This window comes from Trachemys scripta, chromosome 2, assembly GCF_013100865.1.
Source record: "Trachemys scripta elegans isolate TJP31775 chromosome 2, CAS_Tse_1.0, whole genome shotgun sequence".
In the NCBI taxonomy this organism is placed as follows: Eukaryota; Metazoa; Chordata; order Testudines; family Emydidae; genus Trachemys; species Trachemys scripta.
Window position 1 is genome coordinate 261412571 of NC_048299.1, and position 25829 is coordinate 261438399.

The 25829-nt window shown below is 44.5% G+C and overlaps 2 protein-coding genes across 6 annotated transcripts in view; both read right to left on the reverse strand.

Moving 5' to 3' along the window:
- Positions 1 to 234: 234 nt before the first annotated feature.
- On the reverse strand, positions 235 to 12768 carry KLHL38 (kelch like family member 38). Of its 5 annotated transcripts, none has more exons than XM_034763568.1 (4): positions 12483 to 12767; positions 10465 to 11804; positions 8181 to 8286; positions 235 to 3893 (listed from the first exon to the last, which is right to left on the reverse strand). In XM_034763568.1, the coding sequence occupies exons 2-4, from the start codon at positions 11719 to 11721 to the stop codon at positions 3607 to 3609; spliced, it is 1650 nt and encodes a 549-aa protein (XP_034619459.1). In that variant the 5' UTR covers positions 11722 to 11804; positions 12483 to 12767; the 3' UTR covers positions 235 to 3606. The 5 variants fall into 5 exon arrangements, with proteins under 5 accessions (XP_034619459.1, XP_034619460.1, XP_034619457.1 ...); XM_034763569.1 differs by having other exon boundaries at positions 10465 to 11531; positions 12483 to 12766; XM_034763567.1 differs by having other exon boundaries at positions 3607 to 3893; positions 10465 to 11843; positions 12483 to 12768.
- Positions 12769 to 19378: 6610 nt separating this feature from the next.
- The window catches only part of ANXA13 (annexin A13), a 36064-nt gene continuing 29613 nt past the window's right edge, over positions 19379 to 25829 (reverse strand). The window contains 5 exon segments of the mRNA XM_034763572.1: positions 19379 to 20125; positions 21295 to 21407; positions 22091 to 22166; positions 24967 to 25068; positions 25320 to 25388. Of these exon segments, the coding sequence (XP_034619463.1) occupies positions 20006 to 20125; positions 21295 to 21407; positions 22091 to 22166; positions 24967 to 25068; positions 25320 to 25388 (480 nt within the window). The 3' untranslated portion in view covers positions 19379 to 20005.

The window sequence follows — 25829 nt, forward strand, 5'->3', positions numbered from 1 at the left end:
TTAGAAGTGTCTGGTGCTGGCCACTGTAGGAGACCAGATGCTGAACTAGATGGATATCTGGTCTGATCTGGTTTGGCAAGTCCCATGTTTGGCCCCTACTTTGCACAGATGTTGACACCTGCACATGTTGTAAGACAGTAGAGAAAAGGGTCGCCAGATTTTTACTCCATTAATAGCCCCAAATCAATTAAAAACTAGCCCAAAAGTAACCCAATACATTTTATTGAAACAAAGTTGTTTTTGTTTTTTTTTATTAACACATTGGTCTATACATCAAATAACAAACAAAAAGCTTTCCTTAGTTAGCTAGTACAAATTTGATTTTTTTTTTTTTAAAAAGCTACAAGCCCCAGCAGGGGTTTGTCCACATCAGCAACAAAGCTGTGAGATGACAGTCAAATTCAAAATCAAAACCCCGATGCTGGTAGGTGCTGGAAGGGTGTGTATTTCATGGGAGGGGGTATTTGGGGAGTGCTGGAGGGGGTGTTGGGAGGGATGCTGTAGGGGTGTGTGTGTGTGTGTACTTGGAGGGGCATTTGGGGTTGCTGGAGGGGTGTGTGTGTACTGGGAGGGAGTATTTGGGGTGGTGCTAGAGGGGCATGTGTGTACTAGTGGGGCATTTGGGGAGTGCTGGAGTGGGTATTTGGAGGGGTGCATGGGTAGTGGGAGGAAATACTGGGGGGTGCTGGAGGGGTGTGTGTATATTGGGAGGGTGCTGGAGGGGGTATTTGGAGGTGCTGGAGGATTTACTAGGTGGGATAGTTGGGGAGATGCTGGATGGGTGTGTCTGTACTGGGAGGAGTATATGGGGGGTACTGCAGGGGGTATTTGGAGGTGCTGGAGGGTGTACTAGGTGGGATAGTTGGGGGGATGTTGGATGGGTGTGTCTGTAATGGGAGGGGTATATGGGGGTACTGCAGGGGGTATTTGGAGGTGCTGGAGGGTGTACTGGGAGGGAGTATTTGGGGTGTGTGGGGGATGGGGATGTGTGTACTGAGAGGGGTATATGGAGGGTGCTGGAGGAGGTATTTGGAGATGCTGGAGGGTGTACTGGGAGGGATAGTTGGGGATGCTGGATGGGTGTGTCTGTACTGGGAGGGGTATATGGGGGGGTATTGCAGGGGGTATCTGGAGGGTGTACTGGGAGAGGTATTTGGGGGGATGTGGGATAGGTGTGTGTGTGTACTGGTAGAGGTACATGGGGGATGCTGGAAAAGGTACCTGTGGTCTCACACTCAAGTTTGGGGACAGTGTTGCACTCTGTCACAGTGGCAGGGCGAGTAGCACAGCCCCAGGATGCAGCGCCAGCCTGTCAGTCAGCCTCCCTACAGGCCTCTCTCCTTTCCCAGGGCAGGGAGCCAGGACCTGGCCTTGTCACCCCTCCTGGCCAGGCTCTGAGGCCCTGCAGTGGGGCAGGCGGCCTGGCTGAGAGGCGCTTGGCAGCTCTGCTTACCTGGCAGGGCAGGTGGGATCCACCAGCTGCAGATGAAGAGGAGGGACCAATTGGGGTGTGGAGAGAGCTCAGCATCCAGAACGTGAACGGAGGACCGGATCTGCCTCCGCCCCGCATGTGGCATTTGCAGGGGGGTACATGGGCTACTTGTGTTGTGAATGCCAGCTGTGGTATTTTTTGAGCAGTGTGGGTTGCGGTATTTTGGGAAGTTCCACAACCCCTGACTGCTCAAAAAAAATACCGCAACTGGCATTCACAAGCAGTCCAATTCCATGGAGAAAATGCAGACTTGGCAGGCCCTTGGTGGAAAGTTTAGGAGCTGAAGGGTGGAATTAGGTTGACCAGATGTCCTGATTTTATAGGGACATTCCTGATATTTGGGGCTTTGTCTTATAGAGGTGCCAATTACCCCCCACCTCCTGTCCTGATTTTTCACCTTTGCTATCTGGTCACCCTAGGTGGAACCTGTGATCATCCCCACTTCCTCTTATGTAGGTTTACTCAGATTGCCAGAAGGGAAGAGCTGGCAAAAACCACAAGTAGCAAAATCACATCACCATTTGCTTTATAGGGAACAATTTTCTGTTGCAGCATTAAAACTAGCCACTTGAAATGTAATTTCCCCCTCTGATTCAACTACTTTCCATTAGCCTATCAGTTCCTCATACTCGTCTGCACTCCTGTAAGGCCTTGTTACAATGAGCACAGTATTGCGTATCGGACATCCTTTCCCTAGATGCCGATCACCAGCTGCCATGAAAACCCCTCACTGTCTCAACAGTTTATGCTGACTGGTCTGAGAGTCCAGGACATTTTCACTATCAGATGGTAGGTTTTGTTTTAGTTTTTGCGAGGGGAAGAGAGTGGCTCCCTGCAAATATATCTTCTCTTCTGGATCCACTGTCTTGCATCTGTTACCCTCGTTTTTCCAGCTGTACAGGAGTTCCTGTGGTTTAGCAGCTTCCTAGCCAACCTCTATGTCTGACTTCATTGTAATCCCTGACGTAGAGAGAGGACTGGAAGCTTTCTCTTCTTCTCTCCAAAAAGAAGAAACAAGTAGACAACTTTTGGGCTTCTTGTGCCCCTCTCTTCATTTCCTTCTTCTCTTCTAGGGTTGCCAACTCTGACTGAAGCTATTCCGGGAGAGATTTTTCCCCAATGTGACATAATGTTATTTTCTTAAAATAAACTATTAAAATCTCCTGGATTGCTGTCAATAGTCACCAGGAGATCAATGCCAATTCCGGGAGACTCCAGGCCAATCCTGGAGGGTTGGCAACCCTTCTCTTGTTCCTTAAGGGAGAAGATAGAAGAGAAAATTCTTAAAGAGATCTTGACCCACTTTCCTCCAGTCACCAGGACAGTGGTCAGCTCTAGGGATTCAAATCTCCATCTCACCAACACTTGAAAGGGTTCAGAGTCAAGGATTGGGGTTTTGTTCCTCTCTAATTTGTGATGTGGAACATAAAATGTAGTCATTTCTTCCCTACCTTCCTATATAACCTGTTCATTTTTCAAAGCCCTTGTTTTAGCATTAACTGATGGCAGAAAGGTTTTCCCTGTTACTAGATGAGTATTGTAGCAAATCCATGGATATTTAGCATCACATGGCTACTCAGAACTTCATGAGGGGTGGGGGATAGAACTCAGATCCTCCTATTCCTAAAGCCCCTGCCACCAGAACTAAAGGAGAAATCCTGTTAGTATCCGGGCTACGACACACACTTGAGGAGTCCTGTTTCTGTCAAGTAGAGGGCCGTGTTATAAATACATTAGCAACTTTGTTGTGACATGTTTCCCCCGAGACTTCAGCATTTCTATCATCTTCCAAAACACGTTATACTCTGCGAAATCCTGAGGCTCTTGCACAGTTTTTACTCCAATTGCTTGAGTAAAATCTGAGTAGGGACCTCAGGGTGGGACTGTTGGCAATACAGTATGTACTCCAGTATTTTACAGCAAATTACATCCCATTTTGCTGCAGTATGTACATATAGATCTGAGAATTCATGGCCTTTTGCACACAGCACCCTGGAGATGACTGCCTTCTTTGCTTGCTTCACTGGCAGATGATTGGGACAGTTGCTAGTACTTTCCATATGCACCATACCCAGCAATTTGGGCCCTCTGGGCCAGAGTAACACAAGATTCCTTTACAGGAGGTTGGAATAGGGGACACACTGAAGAGCAAGGCATCCATGGTCAAAGAGTTTGTGTGGGAGTTTCCCCTTCGAAGTCCATGTGTCAGTCTCAGGATCATAGCACTCCAATGAATCAGAGTCTTGGATTGTATTGTCTGCAGTCAGACAGCGCCCTCCAGTAACATATAGCTTGTTTTTGATCACAGCAGCTCCGTGATGCATCCGTCTGTCCTTCATGTCTGCACACTTAACAAACTTGTTGGCCTTAGTATCGTAGGCGATTATTCTCCGGGTGTACCCTACACACAAATCAGGGAATGGAAGAGGTGAATGGTAGTTAAAGTCTAAATCCAACAGAAGGGATAACAACATATTTTCTGCTAATCTCCAGACCCTTTTCAATCTTGTAATTATATGGTTGGTTAATTTTGACTATGGGCTTCACTAGGCACATCTAATTTACCTGGGAAGTACTAATATATCACAGTTGTGATGTATGTCTAGCTATCCAAGTTGTCCTTTCACCGTAGTATCTGAGCACTTGGAAATGCTATAAAACCCCTGATATATGCAGATAGAATGTAGGATTAGCTGTACCAGATCAGACTGTAGCTCTGTCAAGCACAGTTTGTGCTTCCAGTTTTCTGACTCTGTTTTGCAAACCCCAGTGTATTTCTGCTAGCTGAATATATGAACTTCGGCCCCAGTGCTGGTCTCAGAAATATACAGACCACTCCCATTGGTATCAATGGCAAATAAGGCTATGTATCCCTGTTCTGAGAGCCATTCTGTACCCTGTATTAATTATTCATTCATACAGGAGTGAAAACACCATAACTTTTCACTTGTGGACTTCCCACCAGATCATTCCCTCGAGTGAGGAGGGGGAGAGGTTTTCCTCCCCAGAAGAGGCACCAGAACAAGCTGGCCAGCTCCCTAAATCTGTAGGTCCCTTTAGCCTGTATGGATCTCAGGGGATCTGCTGGAGCCTAGGCATCTGTTCTGCCAGAGATGCTCCCCCTCCTGCCCCATGTCCACCTTCCTGGCGATAGAGCTGTACTGTTGGGGGATCCCCCTGCTGGCCAATGTCTCTGGAACTCCTTGTCAGTACTTGGTTTCCAGAATATGGGTAGGTTAGTTCTGAGGGGGCCTATAGCTTCCCAGTCCCTTTCAAACAGAGAGGATGTCTTTTTTTTTTTTTTCTTTTTTCTTTTCTTCCCATGGACAGTAGTTAGTTTATCACTAACATGGCAGCTGGCTTTGGAAAGAAAAAAATCCTTGGCCTGAATTATAAAAGAAGCTAAATACTGCATGAGCAGCATCACATGAAAGAGCAGTGAGTTTTATTCCTCTTCCCAGTTTTCTCCCCTGGCTTACCCATTGTGACCTCTATTTACAGTCCTCTATTGGCATTTGAGCATCATCATCTCAGGCTTCCTCATGGCTGGGAACATTCAAGGACTGGCCATTGAGTCAGGTATTGAGAATTCCCTTTAAGGGCCTAGTTCTGTTCTCTGTTTCATGTGTGAAAGGGATCCCCTTAATTTAAGTCAGAACTTCAGCTCAATCAATGCAAGCCATCTATGTCAGCGTCTTAAGGGGTAGAATTTGGCCCCAAAGGTGCATGTTCACATGGAATCTCTCTTTATTGTTTTTCTTCTGAAGTGATGAAAAGTCCTAAAATCTTTATCTGACAGCTTTGTCTAATTGCCTTTAGTGTTACACAAAATGTAGAGAGAGCCCCAAACCAGCAGCTCAGGTATGAGCACTTTGGAATTTTGGGGGCGGTGTGGGGATTGTATTCCAACTCGGATCCCTGGGTCTGACTGCACCTCTAGCAGCTTCGGTTTGGGGTCGGATCCAACACTGAAAGAAATCTGTTTTCCAGTTCCAGCTCAATGTGGCCAGATTTTGTGAGAGCAGCTTATCTCACAAGTTTCCAGATATTTGGAGCTGGTCTCATGAGCTTTTGGCCCTATCGGATCAGAACCTAAAGCCTAACCCTAATTCTGTCTCAAAGCCTGATCCAGGGCCCACTAGTAGATACTGCAAAAAGAACTTAAAAGTGGTGGGCGAGGGAAAAATGTAGGCTTCTAGCTAAAAACGGGGCTTGTCCATGAGGTGCACTAGTCTGTGCTAGAGAGATGTAAATTCTAGTGTGCCCTAGCATGTTGCACACTACCAGGGCTGTGTGGGCCTTGCTGGCACATATGAAAAGTTCTCTAGTGCATGTTAATGAAATACTGTTTCAAACAGCACTATAGTAACTTGCAGCAGGGGATTTTTAGTGCATGCCAGCAGGTTCCACACAGGCCAATTAGCGCACAACACACTCGTGCGCACTAAAATTTATATCCCTCTAGTGAGGACTAACATGCCATGTAGACAAGCCCCAAGACTCTTGTTGTTCACCCAGCATGTTCTCCCTTCTTTCATTCTGAGTTGTTTTGCAAGGTAACCTTGAAATGTGGTGAATGCCGTTTTTTTAAAAAAACAGTATTATGTTTTGTAATTTCAGCTGTTGCTAAACCAGAAAAATTTGGCCAATCATTTGGTGTAATTGCTGGTAAATGACAACTTATCTGCCATAAATCTCTCTGCTTTAAAGGAGAATGGAATATGTTTAACATTAATTTGGATTTTTGTGGTTTTTGTTAAATAAATAATTTTTAAACACAGTTTAGGCCTTAAGCTCATCAGCAGAATACTTGGGTCCACACAAGCGCATCAGATAAATACATTTGAAGGTAAGAGTTGAAAATCCTTTTTACCTACTTCTTTGCTGTGGTCTGATATCAGAATACTTTGCTTCCCCTGCTATCCTTGGGACCTAATCCTGACGGGTTTACTCAGGCTCAGGACTCTTCCCCCTCCTTTGAGTAGTAGCTTTCTCTGTGAATAGTCCAATAGCTTCAAGGAAGGGAAGGCTGGTCTAGTGGTTAGGGTGCCAATATGGGACTTGGGAGTCCTTGGTTCAAATTCCTGCTCCATGCCAAACTTCCTGTTTGATCTTGGGTAAGTCAGTTAGGCCATGCTTACCCTACAAACTTCTGCTGGCATAGCTATTCATAGATTCCAAGGTCAGAAAGGACCAAGTGTGTTCATCTAGTCTGAGCTATATAACACAGGCCATAGAAGGTCCCCAAAATAATTCCTAGAGCAGACCTTTTAGAAAAGCATCCAATTTTACAATGGTCAGTGATGGAGAATCCATCATTGGTAAATTGTTCCAATGGTTAATTACTCTCACTGTGTACCTTATTCCGCGTCTGAACTGGTCGAGCTTCAACTTCCATTCGTTGGATTGTGTTCTATGTTTCTCTGCCAAACTGAAGAGCCCATTATCAAATATTTGTTCCCCGGGTAGGTACTTATAAACTGTGATAAAGCCACCCCTTAATCTTCTCTGTGTGGGTGAGGGGTGTGATTTGTGACTGGTGTAGCTGAGCTGGCAGAAGCTCTTAGAATAGATGCAGTTATACTGGCAAAACTGCATTTGTACAGCTGTACCTTATTTCGCTCATGGTGGCTGGTTTTACTCGATTGGTACAGAGAGCAACTTTGCTAGTATAGCCGTGCCATAGTAGGAGCACTAGTATACTGGTATTCCTCGACTGGTAAAATAGTCCTAGAGCTTGCCTACAGGGGAGATCCTGGAATGTTAATCTGAATTAACTAAATGTGTTAATTTAAAGTGAATTAATTAATATGCATTAAAACCCTGGTGAATACCCTCATTCAGAACTAAACTGGCCTTAATTTGGTTTAGTTTACAGTGAATTAAGCTACACTGAATCAAGGCCACTTTCATTCTGAATGAGGGTGTTCATGCAGTGTTTTAATGCATTTTAACTAAACCACTTTAAATTTACACATTTAGTTAAATCGGATTTTCTTGGCTGTTCCCATGTAGACAAGCCCTTACTGTACACATGAATAGCATGCTGCTCCACAAGCAGTCCCACTGAAACCCATGGAGTGTAGTGCAGTGCTGCTACTCAACAAGAGCAAGTGTGGCAAAATCAGTTTTTGTTTCTGTAAAACACCATGGAGCTAAAGTGTCACTTCCCCCTGAGAAGTAGCACACAGCTGCATCACCTCAGGACCAAAACTGGGAAGGAACTGTGATGCTCTCATATCCACTTCCTGTGCTGGTTCCCTCCTTACTCTAGAAGAGAATTAATCTGCATTAGCCCTTTACCAGATGTAGATTACTTCCCCCACAGGCTGGCTTTCTCTTTTGGGTGGGGAGGTTAGAGTTCAGGCCCTGGCCATTAGCTACCTCTCTCTGCCTGCTGACCTCCCGGGAGATGGTAGCAGCCGGCAAGCCTGCTGTGACCAATGGTGTAGTAGCCTGCACATGGGAAGTAGGGGGTACTGTTTGTCCCCTTTCATCCTGTGTGGGCTGCAAAGGTACGTGACAACATTGCCTCATTTTACTATCCCTTCACATAAAAGAAATTGCCTCAGCAAGTTGGTTGCCTCAGAATGTATTAAAGATGTAAAGAAACCATTGATAAGTAAGTATGTCAAATTCCATGGGAGTTAGTCTTATGCAGCTGACATGCATGACCTAGACTGCTTACCTCCAACAATGATAATCCGGTCTCCAATCACCACTGCTGGTGCACAAACATTCTTCACCATTCTGGTCTCCATTCTAAACCACATGTTCCTGGATATGTGGTAAACCTGAAAAGTACATAAAGATACACACTGTAAAGTACGCAGCATTTCAGCAGGCAATCACACCTACAGAAATGGCTACTTACTTGTTAGTTTTTGTGCATGTTAATGAACCAACAATGTATTGCATTGGGTTGTTGAAAAATGGAGAACATTTCCCCACAAATTATTTGCTAATCTGTCCCCTCTGGAAAAAAGAGTCCTAATTTTACATAGTTCTGATGACAGTCATCCAATTGACCCAGCCATTGTATTCATGTTGCTGATTGGTGTGGGCCAGGTTAGCACAGAGAATTGATAATGGAAACCTTGACCAGTTGGGAGCGAAGGCACGTTTAGGCCTGACAGAAGCCTGCTGTGGATTTTAAGAGTCTGTTCTGATAACACGTAACATCATAAGCATAAGTAGAACTGTGTATGTATAAGAAAGCACGGAGTATTCATGCTGGCAAAACCAAGAAAAAACTAAAGTAACTAAAAAACTAGAACAAATTGGTTTGAACTAACAGTTTGAATCTGTACTGATAGGGGAGGAGAGTTAACGTGAAAATGAGAAACTAATACATATGTATAAGAAAATATAACAGTTATAAATAAATTTGTTTAACAAAGGGAGGTTGAAGTTGTATTGTCCAGTGTTGGAGGTAACTGTGATGAGATCATTCTGATAAGCTTCCCACTTGTGAGTAATTGATCACTATTCACTGAGTTTTGCCTTAATAAATATTTGTTAGACCCATCTGCTCAGTAAGTGAACCTTCATCCAACATAACTCATTCATCTCTGTGTCAACAGTTCAAATGTGGCTCTTGTTGTTAGTTTGGAGGGTCAAATGTATCAACCACATCTACTAAGTGATTGTCTCGGTGACATCTCCCCACCTGCACCTCTGCACCTAACTTCCACTGACAACTGAATTACGTCCCTGGGGGAAGTACAGAGTTGATTATGTGATGCTGCCATCTTGGTCAACAGCGATTGAACCAGGGACTTCCAGAGTTAAAAAAACAGGATCTGTAGCTTAGAGCTGTAACAGACTCTGTGTCTGATCCACAGAGGATCTGAGAGGGACACATAGCATGGGATATATGCTTCCTCTGAGTAGAGGAATCTCATCCTCTGAGCATCTGAGGTCCATGATGGTTTAAATCTTGGACAAGCCCTCATGAGGCAACCTCTACCACCTTCGTTGACACTATAGGTTGAACAAGGGACCTGCAGAATTAAAAGCATGTCTTTTCAGCTTGAGCTAAACAGCTAGGCTCTCTCTGAGAGCTGTAACAGACTCATATCCTCTGTGGATTGGGCACGTCGGGGGATACAAGAAACACACTGACCAGTCGGTTACCCTTGCCAGGAAAAGCAATATTAACACATGACTAACACATTAAATATGAAAGTATTTAATGTATTTTTGCCTCCTTTTAAAACAGTTTTACATCTGGCAGGGAAGTGGAGAGCCAGTGTCAAGTGACCAACTAGAACCCTACAACCCTTCAGTAGGGAGTGCATGGGCCACTGGGAACCATTGACTTGTGTGAGATGAAATGGCAGTTCCAGTCCTGGTCCTAGTGAATAGGAATCCATATCACAGTAACCACCATCACAACTGGTGTCTTTGCTGATACTGTCTGAGGAGAGACAAAAGACTGAGACCCAGATTCAGCCAGGAACTTAAGCACCTGCCTAATAGTGAGCACTGACTTCAATGGAAATACTCCCATATAAAGTTAGCCATGTGGTTAAGTTCCTGGACTCAGGGCCTGAGTGGGCATCAGTTTGCAAGACTGTCAAAATGACACCTTTCACAAGCACTAAAATCACATAGAGCTGACCCTGAGATCTTTACTCAGTTTTACTCAATCAGGCAAACTCTCATTGAAACCAGTGGGAATCTGCCTGAGAAAGGACTGAGTAAAACCTCAGAAGGGCCTCAGGGTTTGGGACTTAACAATAAAAAAGGCTTCTTGTGGAAATATAAAAGTATTTAAACATCATTTCCTACATACTGGACTTCCCTGAATGAGCATTTCCAACTTAGCATGTGTATCTTCCCTTCTACTGCATAAGACTCATTGCAAATTCAGTTCTATATTGGGCTTTGATTTTACCAGCTGGGCTTGTGTGTCAGTACTGAATACCCTGGAGGAAATGCACATAAGATGAGCAGGAGTGACAATTTACCTGTATTAGACGGACAGGGTTTTGCATAATGTCTTCCCCTCCAAAGAGATAAATTCTTTGGTCTTTAGCTGCAACGGCAGGGTGAAGGACAGCAACGGGCATGTTTGCCATGTTCTCCCAGATGTTATAAATGCTGTCGTACCTCTCCACGGAATTCAGAATTTCCTGGTTCTCTCCAATTCCTCCAATTGAGAAAATGTAGTTCTTATAGGCTATGCTCCTGTGAGAATAGCGTGGAACCAGCATGGGTTCAACTAACCTCCACTGATTTAGCTTGAGGGAGAAAATATGAACATTATCACTGACTGGACTTTTCTCACAGCTAACAGGCATCCCTCCTAGCACATAGATATTGCTATGCAAGCTCACTGCAGAGGCTTTGTAAAGGCGCACAGGATGCTTGGCGAGGCTCAGCCACTGGTTGGTCTTCTCATCATATAGGAGGACGTCCCTGGTTGTCGTCTGGTTGTCCTTCCTGCCACCAATGATTATGAGGAACTCTTGGTACGAATATCTGCGGGGAACGTGCCACATGGGTTTGATGTCAGGAGTGCTGGTGCTGTATAATGAAAACATCTGTCTCCTAGCTGATTCCAGGATGCTTCTACAAGCGGGTGAAGACTGAATGAGGGAGTCATTGGCAATGAAGTGGAAAAGGAAGGTTGGGTGGACGTATTGAAGCCGGACCTTCTTGAACAAATCTTGGATATAGCCCTGTCGCGCCTGGAGATCGTGCCGGATCCAAACCATGAGTGTCTCAAACACTTGTTCCTCCTCACCACAGAGCTCATCGTCCCCAAGGTAATTGATCAACTCCAATGCACAAAGCTCCTTCAGGTCTTCAGAAGAGGCTACTTCAGGAAAATATTTCAGAGCCATCTCCTTGGCTTTCTTATTGAGATTCTGGCAGTTAAAGATTTCAGAGAGCCTTATCATGCTCAGGCAATTCTCAGGAGTCAGCTGGTCCTGGAGGTACAAGGAGCAGGCCTGGAACAATTTAATGTACTGTAACATGGAAGTGGCCTCCATTAGGTACAAGACGTTCTCGGCTGTTATAAGAATCTCTCCTGTGTAAACATAAAGGACAATCTGATACAAAATATTGGAGTCAATGCCTTTCAAGTCAACTTTTGCCTGGCAACTCTCTTTAAAGTTGTTACAGAACATTGCCTTGAAGTAAGGACTGCTTGCAGCCAGCACATTCCTGTGGCAAGGGATTTCAAACTCGCTAGTGCAGAGAGTAACATCAGTCAACATCCCGTTTTGCCTTAAAACGTTGAGCTGCCTCAATAGTTCAGAGGAGAAGTCCTGGTCTTTGAAGAGAAGGTCCTTTGCAGATTCTTCCTCCATAGCGAAATGTGAGAGAGAGGAATATTGGGCTTGGCAGGGAAGACAAATTCTTAGCAGCTTTTATATAAATGCCCAGCTCCAAAGGGGCTAGGGATCAGAACATTGATGGTTACTCTAAATATTCTCTCTCTGTTTGCGCACAGAAATAAGAACACTGGTTAAGTGCAGTGGGAAGGGAGTATACAAGCCACGAGGTCATTCAGCATCTGTTTGTTTGTTTTTTAAAGGTATCGGATGTGAGGTCGGCATCTTCTGTGAGCCTCACACACAGCATAAGCACTAAAATGATCTTGCTGACTTGGGGCTAAAGGGAAAAGCCCTGAGCAAATTGTATGTTCATTTTAAACATGTCTAATAAATGTGCTCAGCCTTTTCTTCGCTATTTTTAAAGTATTCGCAATTTAGTAACTTATGTCTCTTTCCCTTAGAGTTAGTCATTACTGAAGAATGTAAATCTGGCAGAGCTAAACTCTGCAACAGGACAAACTAAACTCTAGAGACTGGGAATCTGCATTAAAATGGTTATTTATTAACTCTGCTTAGTTGTTGTTTGTTATATTAATCAGACACACGACTAAACAATGTACCAGGCAGAACAATAAGATGGCTATCTTCATGACAATCTGACTGTTCAATCTGCAGTGAAATCACATGGTAGAAATGTTTACCTTATGTTGTCCTTCACTGCATTCACTCACTTGGTGTCCTTTAGTCTCTGCTGAGATTTTCCATAGCTAGTACATGAGCAAAAACTGTATACCCTCAAGATGTTTCTTTCTGTTGGTAAGTGATTCATAGAGGATCATTTCTGGATTTGTTTATTCTGAAGGCACTTTCGCTGCTTTCTGGAGCTTTGTGAAAGAACCACCAGGCAATGAGGCATTGTATACATTCCAGGGCTAAGAATAGTCACATATGGACTTCTCACTGTTATCACATGTGACTTTCCCCTTGCCTTTTGCAAGGAGCTGAACATTACTGAGCATGCCCAAGGGGTGTTTTTCTGGCAAGTGTTTACATATAACAAATAGACTCTGAAACCAAGGTACACTTATAAAAGTCCTGGCTGTCCATTTGGAAACAGCCAGAAGGCCCTGTCCTGATGTGCCTGGGAATTCTAGAAGCCTGTAAACAGTCTGAAATGCCTAGCACTAGGTATTCACTGTCATGCACTTTCGTCTTGAGGGAGGGGAAAACCGGTATCAGGAGTTTCTGAGGGGACAATCTTTTCATTTTAAGGAATCGGGGGAAGTCCTTCTAATCTATCTGCTAAGATTTGGGACTGAGTGCGGGAGAAGCTGGTAGCACTGGTGTTTTATGCTAATGCTCTCATTGTAGCAAACTGCCCATTTTCAAAGTATCAGGGGGTAGCTGTGTTAGTCTGTATCCACAAAAACAATGAGGAGTCTGGTGGCACCTTAAAGACTAACAGATTTATTTGGGCATAAGCTTTTGTGGGTAAAAAACCCACTTCTTCAGATGCATGGAGTGAAAATTTCAGATACAGACACTCCCCGGGTTACGCAAGATCCGACTTATGCAAATTCGCACTTACGGAAAAAGTTCCATAAGCCAGAAACAGGGTTTTCGAGTTGCGGAAATTTTTGCGTAATGTATGAGTATACGTTTCCGACTTACGCAAAATTCGAGTTGCGCAAGGCTTTCCAGAATGGAGCGATTGCGTAAATTGGGGGGGCGTCTGTACAGTCATAAATATATATTGGCACACACAAAATAAAACCATGCTAAAGTAACTGAGGGCTAGATGGTGCCCTCAAGGCACAGCCCTGTGCTGGGGCAGTGTGGAGCTGGGGAAGCATCCTCAAGCTCCCTGGTTACACAGAGAGGAGCATAGTCGGTGACACCCCTTTTAAATAATCCCATTTTATGCAGCTAACCAGCAAATCCATCGGCCAATGTAGATGGGGGGAGTAGGTAGAACAATAGCCCTGTCTAATCCTTTCTCTCTCTCCTCCCCTCCCCCTGCCCACTTTCAGGTGAGTTGCTTCTAAGCACCATAATTAGTAGCCCATGCACTCCTGGGAGCATACGCATGGTAATGTGGGCGGTGCAAGGTGGGCTGGGGGAAGGTGCGTTACTGCCTCCCATATTGCTGCCTACAGGGCTGGCCATCATCATGCCCTAAATATTTACAGTGCACTTCAAAAACCAAAATGAAAGGTTCTGCTTCACATCCAGGGAACATTAACTGCTCAAGTGAAAGCCACCAAACCCGAGAAGATAAGTCAAAAAGCAGCTGTGTGTGTCTGTGTTATTTCTGCTACGGTGGTTCTTTCTGCTGATTGCTTTGGCTTGGTGTCTATGAGCATTAGCACTAGCTCTTTAGAGTTTGTTTGCTTGTTTAGTTTTTCTGGCTGTTTCCTGGCAATGGCTGATGATTTATTTTTTTAACCCTTAAAGAAACTATCACAGCCATTCAACCCTGGATGGACTTTACTTATGTTGAGGTTTGATGGGGTGGGGATGGGTGGGATTTTTGCTGTTCCTTCGCTTTTTGGATACTGGTGTATGTTTGAAAAACATTTATAAGATCAAATCTTGAGGTCTTTATTTATGCAAGATCTCTCTGACCTCAGAATCTGGCCGGTATAGTTTAAATAACCTATTGCTCTGTTTGATTGGGGCACAGTGCTAATTCCTCACAAAGGATTTCTGCTAATTCTGGCCATTACTCTGGGGAAATGAAGATTCCTGTCTTTGATTACCTTTTCCCTTCCCATGAAGGAAGGTTACAGTTTCAGAGATGATTCTCCCACCAACAGTGCACCTCAGAGTGCTATGTGCCTCAGCCGGATGGTTGCCAGCGAGTTTGCTTGAATTATATTGTAGTCATAGCTGTTTCAGCTTGAAAGGACACAGAGCAGAGCCTGTAACTGAACTAGCAGCAATTGCTTGGATTGGGGTTTCCTGTTAGGAAAGTATAGAAATAATGTTTTCATGAAGCATTTTAGAAGGGGGGAAAAAAAAAACCCCACAGTTTTCTATCTCTGGTGCTTATATGTCCTTCAGTACCGCAGTGCCTTGGCACCTCACAGTCTAGTCACAACACTCATGTGAGATAGCAAAGTGCTATTACCCCATTTTACAGTCCCCGGAAGAATGTCACAGGCAAGTGGAACTCATCATGACTACATGGGAGCAGGAGGACAGTCACATGTGTGAGTTGGACAAAGCTCTTCATTTTGCTTCAAATAGGGCTGTGCAATACCAAGGCTGTTGCAAAGGTGTGACATGGACAAATACAACACTTTTATCCTTTCCAGAAGAATATCTCTTTGGTCTCTTGCCAAATTGTTCTGAACCTGCTGCCCCTGTCCTCAAACCCCAGTCTTGCTATACCCAATCTCTCTTCTTGTTGCTAGCAATCTTGCATTACTCCTGTTATGCTGGTTCAGCTATCCTTATAATCCGATTCTGCTGAGCACTGAAACACTATACCCTCACCTCTTGTATATCCCATGTCACTACTGCGTTACTCATTTGCTATATAACTGATTCTTTATAGCAACCTAACTCTACAGCTACGGTTTGTATTCATGTACAACACAGAGCCTGCTTTCACTTGTTAGAAGTAGAGTTGGGACTGAATCCAAACCTCAGATCTGGATCTTGGTTTTGTTCTGAGTTTGCAGGTTGTGTAATGGGCCAAATTTGAACACCTCTGAAACCTGGAACATTTAGGTTTGGATCTGAATATTGAGCACCTGAGTATGTGAGAGTTTGAAGCCTGGGTATTCACCCATTATAGAGATCCGAGGCCAAATTTTGCTCTGTTACATCTGTGTGAATCCAGGTTAACTTCCTGGGCTTCACTGCTGCCCTTGCACTTGTATAACTGAAGAATTTGGCCCAAGAAGTTTGGCTCTGGAGTTTGGCTCCTGGATTTTGATTCAGGCCAATCTCTCTAATCAGAAGGCGAGGGGCTAAGAGAGAAGCTATCATGCATTTTCTTGTTTTCTAAGAAAGACCTATTAGTCTTAATTGAAACAGTCTTCAGGCCAAAGCAAATTTGGCTGCCTAAAATTAGGCACTTAAAATTCATATTTAGGCACCTAAATAAGTGACTTGGTTTAAGAAGTGCTGAGCATTCCCAGATCCTGCTGAAACCTGTGAGTAACTGTAAGCACCCAAGTCTGAACATTTTAGCATAGGTGCTTCATCCTCCCCCGGAACTCCTTCACGCTCATATTGGAAGCCTGCTATACTCTTGACAAAACCGTATCATCCAAATAGTGTTGCCTGCATGGATCTTAGTGGATCGGATGTGCAATGTGACCTCTGAATGATAAAAGAGCTCTGGGAGCACTGGACACCTAAGTAATTATTAATTTCTTTCTAAGGGCTCTGCTTACAACAGAACTAAGGCAACTGCAAGCCTAAGCTACGTGTCTCCTGCTCTGCTGTGCTCTTTCTTTCTCGATTCTGAGAGCTGCTGGATACAGACGCCTGAGGTTGATTTCAGATTAGGAATTTGCCTCCAAATTAAAAAAAAAAAAAAATTCTATTGGGGAAAAATTAGCCGAGTATTAGAGCTGCTAAATGTTCCTGTGACTGGCACATCCTCCCTGCCCACTATGCAGCCTCATGTTGCTCCTTGGAAACACCTCCCTCCTTTCAATTAGTCATCCCCAACTGACCTTGCTCTCGCCTAAGTACTGTACTAGCTGCCCAGACACCATTGCTGGGAATATGATATAAATATTGAGAGAGTAAGACTTTGTTCCACTGTCCTCAGAAGTTAGTACACTATAATAAAAAGGCATGACCAAGATGCACAAAACCCCTTAAGCCTGTTTCCTGATCAGCCACTCTTATCCCTTGGATTACCAGACTCTCCCCTGTACTCTCCCTGCCGCATTGGGTCTAATCTAAGCCTCAGTCATTTGTTTAGGGCATACTCCTGCATCAGGGGTGGTGCAGAGCTGTCCAGCTCCAGTAGGAGAACCTCTCAACGCTCATGGGGAGCATGCTGATTTCTATGTGGTACAGTATACTCCCCCTTGCAGGCCAGTCCCACTTCATGGGCAATACAAGGCAGAGCAGGGCCAGGGGCCCACCTCTTCCCCACCCACTCTGCTGTGCTAGGTTCCAGGGGGTAGTGCAGAGGGTACAGTCCCAGCCCTCCCCTCAGCCCAGGGACTGCAATTCTTTGGCCCTTTTGTGGGATAATTTAGCAGATGATGCTGATGGGAGACATGGCTCAGACAGGGAAAGCATGCCCACCTTCCCTTTGGATTGAGAGTAGCGGCTGATGTGTATCATGGGGAGGGATAGCTCAGTGGTTTGAGCATTGGCCTGGTAAACCCAGGGTTGTGAGTTCAATCCTTGAGGTGGCCACTTGGGGATCTGGGGCAAAATCAGTACTTGGTCCTGCTAGTGAAAGCAGGGGCCTGGACTCAATGACCTTTCAAGGTCCCTTCCAGTTCTAGGAGATGGGATCTCTCTATTAATTATTATTATTATTCATTGGCAGCTCTCTGGCAGTTTAAGAAGCTGTGATGATGGGCTCAGAAGGGAGCACTATTCAGTCCATTTTGGCAGAAAGTGTGATGGCATGATATGGAGTGCTTAGGATGTGGGTTATAGGAGCAGAGGAAGATTGTCTTTGGAATTCTCTAGAGACACCCTGGGGGAAACGGTGACAAGATTCTAGAAATCCCTCTTTCTGTTACAAATGGGAAGACAAGCCAGTTTAGATTTAGTTTTTTTAAAACATTTTTATTGCATAAGAATCCTAGAATATCAGGGTTGGAAGGGACCTCAGGAGATCATCTAGTCCAACCCCCTGCTCAAAGCAGGACCAATCCCCAACTAAATCATCCCAGCCAGGGTTTGATCAAGCCTGACCTTAAAAACCTCTAATGAAGGAGGTTTACAGTGACAAAGTGTGGGCCAAATGGTCTATGGACTCAGTCAAGCCCCAGTTCTCCTCCAGTGCACATCAGCATCCCATCAACCTTCAAGGAGGGTCAAGGCTGCCACTCCTTCAGTGATGATGGATCTCCAGCCTAGCATCACCCGTACCCCATGACCCACCTTATCTCCTGAGACAGAGGTGAGTGACAGAGGATGCACAATGGATCTGGGGGTGGGGGGTGTAAGGGAAAGGGATAACAAAATGCACCTTCTGGGGGTCACCCATTATGTGGCAGTAAGGGGGAGGGGAGGGAGTGGGACAGGAGGGAGCAGCACCCTCAAAGGCAATGCTGCCAATGGGTCTCCCCACCGCATCAGGCCTGGGGCTGATAAGGGGCCATTCCCTGGGCCTGGGTGCCTGTGAAGGGCTATATAAACCCCACGCTGGCATAGAAGGGGTTTGCTTTAGTCTGCTCCCTTAGTCTGGACTGGCCCAGGTCGTCCTCACCTGCAGATCATGCCAGGACCGGAGCAGGAGTTAACAGGAGAGACCTACTCTACTCAAAAGGGGCCACCCTGGGAAGGGAACAGTCGGGGGAGCATCTCCAGCCCCAAAAAGAGAGCTGGCAGCATTCGGGGCTCTGGCCTTCAAGGAGGAAGGATGGGGATCCGTGGAGCTGAAAGGGGGAGCAGGCTGAAACTTGTGCTGGAGACACAGTAAACTCTGAAGGGGACTGAGATGCTCCCAGGGCCCCATATCCTGATGGGATCTGTCCACAGTTTCCCCCCCCCCCCCCGCTTTTTCTTTCATTCCTTTATTTACCCTTGTTTACCGACAGTTGGCTCTTTTGCTGTTTCACCTGGTACCCGGAGAGAGGAAGAAAGTGCCCCGAGGCCTCAGTCAGAGGGTTGAGCCCTGACACACTAGAAGGACATGCCCCTGTAGCACCCCTGGGCCAGGGGACAATTGGACTCACAGAGGTGCACCCCAGAAGGCCTGAGGCCCAGCAGTTTGGAACCAGTTTGATGGGTTGGATGGCTTCTCACTGGAGGCTGCCAGAAGCCTGGCACATGGAGTAGATATGGGGTGGCTTGGAGAGCAGGAAGCGGGGCAGCGTCCCAGACATCACTCTGAGAAGGGAAATAGAGAGGAGACGAGGGACACTGCAGTGAACTCAGCACCCATCCTGAAGGCCATTGGCAGAAAGTTATCCTCTCCCGGGCCTATAGGGGTCAGACAGTGACACAGATCCCTTGGTAAAGGGTCACTTGGTCTTTGCCAGCAGCTCTCACCTGAGACCTGACAAACCCATCACCTCAAATACATCTCTTGGAGGATGGTCATGTGAGGTGTCTACAGAAAGCTCATAACTGGTCAAGACTCATAATGACTGAGAGATCAATGTATGTGTCATATGTAAGGAACAAAGCATTTATATTGAAAATCTACTTTATGGACTTGGAATGGAAAATCAACCACCAAGAGGTAATGAGCCCCGGGATTGGCCCATCCACCCAAGAGGGAGTTGTGACTTCTCACTAGTCAGCTGGGAAGTGAATGCAAGACTGGAGTGATCACCCTTGCTCTCTCCCAAACTATCAATGGAAAACCATTGGGGCACTACCAAACAACTGAAACTCTGTGTGTGTGGGTAACACAAATTTAATCATCCGAAATCCAAAATATGAATAGTTTAAAGGTACATGTTACACGTTTATGGTGTGGAAGGGCAGGACAGAGTGTATAGGGGAGGGGGCCTGTTTGGAGGAGAGGCAGACTGGGCAGAGCTAGGGCATGGCTGGACCATGAGCAGAAGGTCCAGCTGGAAGTAGCAGTGAGGGGCCCAGCTCAGTGTGCAGCTCAGGCTACATCACCAAGGTAGCATGCGCCAGTCTGTATGCTGCTGCTGCCTATAATACGTGGGTGCAGCAGCCTAGGACAGGAGACAGCTACTGGCTTCTACAGTGCTAAGTGAGGGCTGGATGGGATGGATAAGAAGGGGAGGCTGAGCTGGAAATGGTGGCAGGAGGAGTGGTGGAGGAGAGAGAGAGAGACATTTGAAAGTATGACCACTATTCCCATTCCACCATAACAAAAAGTACAGGAGAGGGGAGCAGCACTTGGTGTGATAGGCTTGGCCTGAACCTCACACCCAGGTAACACAAGGATTATCTGGTAATATGTTCCCCTGCTGTAAAGAAAATAAACTTTTTTTTTTTTTTATTATTGCTAGTACCACATTTTTTGCATGCTACTTGGAAGCTGGTCAAGAAGGTGGCTTCTTCTCATGTCTCTCCCTTTGTGACAGCAGTCTTAGTGTAGCAGTGCCACTAGCAGCTTTCTAAAGTCCCCAGAGGTGTCTGATTTGATGGCCTCCACTAAGGACTTGTTGTACATTTTCTGGAACTTCTCCTTTATTGTTTGAAGGTCAATCTGATGGGAAATGGAAAGAATTTTTAGAAGCGTGGATCTGTTTTGCATAATACCTTACACTTCTACGTCCTGATCCAAAAAGCCCACTGCAGTCAGTGGGAAGATTCCCATTGATTTTAATCAGATTTGATCCAGGGCCTTGATGAGGAAGGAGTAGGTTCAAAACCTTGGAGAACTTTTAGCTCAAACTTGATATCCTGACTGCTGCCCTGGCAGAGTGGCTCAATTTACTGTCTCCTCTGGAAGACACTCATGGATGGTAAGGAGTGGGGGAGAAATTTCCAGGAATAGAATTAAAAAAATAAATAGTTTTCGGGTCATACATAGCTTTCTGGTTGCTAAGTACAGAGAAATAGATGTTATGTTATTCTATAAAAGATGGCATCAATGATATGGGTCATATCTTTATTACAGAGATTCTCAAGTGTTTTCATAGTCAGGCCACAACTTAACAGGGAGAGTGTCTTGGAGACTAATTTCCAGCTCCACCACTTCAATCATATGGATAATCACTTCACCTCACCGTCACACGAACTGCTTCCCTTTCTATCTATGACCACGTAACATCCCGATGGTGACAACAGCTTACATACAAGAGTGATGTTAAGACTGTGTTTATGGAGCTGAAATGTCTTGAGCTGTTTTGTGCTTTGTGAAAAGACTTTAATCATAGTCTGCTTTGGCTCTTATCTTCTTCTCTCCTTCTCCTCTGCCCTGTTTTTCCCCATCTGGAAAAAGACAGAGCCTGCACCATGTGACTCCCTAGCTCTCCACTGAGCATACTTTGGGAACTGCTTCTTTATTGTTATTTAATGAGGATTTTTTTTTAACAAAGCTCTTTGGGACCAAACGACTCATCTCCCAGTAGAATAATGGTGGCCAACTTTAATCTAGATGTGATTAGCTCCATTGTGCAATTACTAATGTGTCTCATGCATCATTCTTTTAAAAAAAATTAATAGATTCGGTATCAAGGCTAGAGTCTGTTTTCAGTTTCATGGGAGTAAAAACAGTAATATCACTGAAGTCCATGTAGCTTTGTTGAATTTAAATTGCAAAACAGATTGACTGAGTGCAGAATCTGGCCCTACTCCTGTAATTCATTCCTTCTAAATTTCACACTTATCCACCAGAAGATTTGGGGCCTCTCAGATCCCAGCATATCTTACCTCAGCTCGAGTCACAAGGATGCGAATCAAAGTCTCCTCCTCTGTCCCTGCGCCTTTCATTGCTTCATACAGACGGGTGGCAAAGTAGCCTTGGCAATCTCTGGCACATCTCACTAAAGAAGAAACGTGAAGGGACCTCATAAGCCTTGTACATTTCATATTCTGCACTGCAGCTTCAATAGGAGGAGAACAACAGCCCTCTTAACGGAAACCTAGACATCCCCAATGTCTGTGCCCAACTGGACGTGCATTGTTGTAGAGCCTTAGTCCTGCAACTGGCTCTGTGGAGATGCAAGGGTCAACCCAATCATGACAGGTGACAGACTGAAGCCTAAAAGTGAATGCATTACCCTACAGAGAGAGCATGTTATATAAACTGTGAATATCAAACTTGACTAAACATGTTAATGCAAGCACAGAAGGGTTGAAAATGTTGATGTTTATGTTCCAGAATGAAAACCAGTTGTATGGGGACATGGTTTTTGTTCTTTTGGCCTGTCTGGAATTCCGCTCCCTGGCAACTTACTCCTGAGTGGGATGACGTTGGCTTATTTCTATGCTCTGAGACCTAAGAGCTAGACAGCCCATGCTGGGGCTTAATGGAGGTTCTTACTTCCCACAGGCACGTAGGGCAAGTCAACAAGTTAATTGGTTCTGTCCCCCAGTGGTCTTGCCATGTCTCAACCTAGTTCTAATAAAGCAGATTATCACTGTGTTTCTACACATAAGAACCCCAATGGCTAAAGTCAAGTGAGGATGAAAACTAGAGAGAAAAGCTATAGACTTTTTCTTTTACCAAGAGTGAGAAAGGCCTTCTCCAAATCTCCAGATGTTTCACTTTTAATGGCATCTTCGATGTCTTTCCCCTTCAGCTAAAGAGACAATGAAAAAATTAATGACAGCTGCTGTTTATGCACTAATCTATCCCTCTAGTATCAGAACAGCAGTGAGCCATTCCTGTTTCTTATCAGATGGCATTTAACATGGCAAAAAGACTGATTTAGATCATATTGACCCTGTCTGTGGCTTTAGGGAGTAAGCTTTTAACTACTTTAATTCCCTAGCAGGCAAGGGTCTCACTCTGGCCTGGTCCACACTAACCCCCCATTTCGAACTAAGGTACGCAAATTCAGCTACGTTAATAACGTAGCTGAATTCAAAGTACCTTAGTTCGAACTTACCGCGGGTCCAGACACGGCAGGCAGGCTCCCCTGTCGATGCCGTGTACTCCTCTCGCTGAGCTGGAGTACCGGCGTCGACGGCGAGCACTTCCGGGATTGATCCCGGATCGATTTATCGCGTCTAGACAAGACGCGATAAATCGATCCCAGAAGATAGATTGCTTACCGCCAGACCCAGAGGTAAGTGTAGACCTACTCTGTCTCAAGGACCAGATCCTCAGCCGGTGTAACTCTTCATGGCTCCATTGAGATTGATAGAACTATACCGATTTAAATCAGCTGGCTCAGAATATATAATGTGCATCATTAAAGCTAACTGAAGCATTTGCACTGGGTGTTATAGTGAATTAACTCATGGCTTCTTCTTGGGGAGACCTCCAACTGAGAGAGACTGTTCGCACCTCCTCTGGCCCACCGAAGACTTGGATAGGTCCAGACAGTCAAGGTAGATTTTGGCGGGTTATAACTTATTTTTTTGGGGTAAATGTAGTTTATAAGGGTCTGAGCTTTGCCTGGGTTTTGTACCACAGTGTAGGGAGGAGACAGTGGGGCAGTGGAAGGAGAAAATATTTTGAAGTTAAAATCTGTTCTAATTTTTGTGAATAAAAAAAAATCTATTTGTAAAAATGAGATTTCCCCCGACTCCGCCTTGCAAGACAGGATCCTCCCACTCTGGAATATCTGCTTAAATGAGAGATGGACAAAACTGGGAATGTTTAGGGTTTGAGTTCTGCGAAACCAGGTTTGGTTTGAATCTAGTCTTGTAAATCAAACCCATCAAAATATGGAGAGGATTCATGTGTGGACAAATGGCTTTAGTCTCGGGCCCATCGCAACTTCAAATACAGATGGAAAGGATGCAGGTGGGTTTGATTTGGATAACCCGGTTTGGCTTTTGCTTTAGAAATTCAGGGATTTCAGATTTGAGGCTCATTTATCGAAACTGCCAAGTGTGGGTAGTGTTTATCTGTGAATGTGTGTTGATAAATGGTTCTGGCTTTGGTCTCTCTCTAGCCACAAACCAAGATTTGGAGTAAGTTGTGAATATATTTCCAAGAATGCCTTACTATATTTTCCCCCTTATCAAGAGATTCAATGGTTCTAATTATCTGCTGAACACAGAACAAGTTTAAGAAGTGAAATAAATGCAAGTTCTCGCCTTAAGGAAATCATGTTCAGGCATCAAAGCACAGTGACATTTCGTTTTAAGAATTGATCTAAAAAATCAGAATCATAAAATGGTCCTCCCTAATGGGAAATGTCATCTTGTCCATCTCGAGCCAGAGAGTTCTGTCTAGTATGTTCTGGAGTGTTTTGTCCAGTCCAGTTTTAAATACTGCAAGTGACAGTTTCTGTCACTTCTTTTGGGAGATGATTCCCCTGCCTACTGCATCTCACTGTTAAACTAATTCTCAACCTAATGCATTTTATCTTAACTCCCTGCCTTGTAAATAGCTATGAACTTTGTCTAAACAAACCTGAATTTCATTTATAACATTACATAGGCATCCAACACACTCAACAGGGTTTTGGTTTTTGGCTCTTCATTTTAGTAGCTGGGACGGAGCGGTTATGTTTTCAGCGAGAGCTGTTTATATTTCAGATGGGACTAAGCTGCAAAGTTGAGCTCCAAACATTCCCGAAGTTCAGAGGTGTTTGCATCTTGGGGTTTGGTTTGGGCCCCTCTCTAATTTAGACATTGAGAGAAAAGTGCTTCCACTTAGTCACAAGCTAGACATACCATCTTACCTTCTCCTACTTTGTCCTTATTCTCTTCTTAATTATTTTTAAGGCTCCCTGGGCTCAATTCCAAACAAATTTGGGAGCCTCTTGTGAAAAGAGGTCCATTTCTTGCATGGGAGACCAGCAAGAGCTAGGTTCAAGAGGCCTTCCCATCTGAGCTCCCTTTCATTGAGACTGGAGGATCAGGATGAGAGATGTAGATTCCCCTCCCCCCCTCCATCAGATCTCTGCTTCAGTGGAGGAGAGGAGCAGAAAGTAAGAACCTCAAGGTCTCTGGCCAGGGGCCTATTGCCTGTGCAATGTACCTCTTTGCTGAGTCTTTGCAGTGTGACTAGGGAAAGGTCACCCTCTCTGTTATTCATAGGGTTGGGGGAAGACAGGACAGTCAAACTTATTTTGCTGGATATTATAGGGCATATACTCAACTGGTGCAAATTGACATAGACCATTCTTTACAGCATTTGAAGATCTAGCCTTATACATATATTGCTAGGTGTTTAGAATGTCTGGCCTCTCCTTAAAATTACAAATAAAGAATCATATGTTCCAAATGTAAGTAAATCTGCTGTAGGAATTATTTTGGGGAAGTTCTATGGCCTGTGTTATGCAGGAGGTCAGGCTAGATCACAATGGTCCTTTCTGGCCTTGGACTCTATGAATGTGTAAATTAATTCCATTAAAATACCACTGAGCTCCAAACTGCACAATACCTGTTACAGAACAAAGAAAAAAAACCAACAAAACTCACCTTTTCATAAGCTTGAAAGGTAGCTCTTAGCTGCATGTAGTTTCTCTTTGCTAAGACAACATTGAAAACCAATTAGTCTGTTCCCCAGCAGCCTTCCCCTGCCTCAGAGATTGAATGTTAACATTAACAGTTTTCAAATGTTTGGGCTTTTTTTTTTTTTTTTTTTTTTCCATATTTTTAAAAACCAGACATTGCAGTGAACCCAATGCACCCAATTCTGTTCCCAACCTGCCATTTTATTTATGTAATTTAATGCCATTGTCTTTGGGGTTGTTCAACATTTAGACGCCTTAGAAATGCCATAGACAGATGAAGACCATGACAATTGGGGATTTCTCCATTATTTCACTTACTTCATACAGGTCTTTGGCATCTTGCTCAGCAAGCGCTGCATTGATCTCCAGCCCTTCATCTCGGTTAGCCTACAGAAAGGGACAGTGTGTTAAAAAAGAGAACACATGCAGATTACTCTTGTACAGTAGAACCTCAGAGTTACAAACACCAGTGTTACGAACTGACTGGTCAACCACACACCTCCTTTGGAACCAGAAGTACACAGTCAGGCAGTAGCAGAGACGAAAACAACAACAACAACATAAAGCAAATACAGCACAGTACTGTGTTAAACGTAAACTACTAAAAAATAAAGGGAAAGTTTAATTTTTTTTTGACAAGGTTACTTTGCTTCATTTAAAGTAAGATGGCTAAAAGCAGCATTTTTCTTCTGCATAGTAAAATTTCAAAGCTGTATTAAGTCAATGTTTAGTTGTAAAATTTTGAAAGAACACCATAACGTTTTGTTCACAGTTACGAACAACTTCCATTCCGAAGGTGTTTGTAACTAGGTTACACTGTACTAGAAT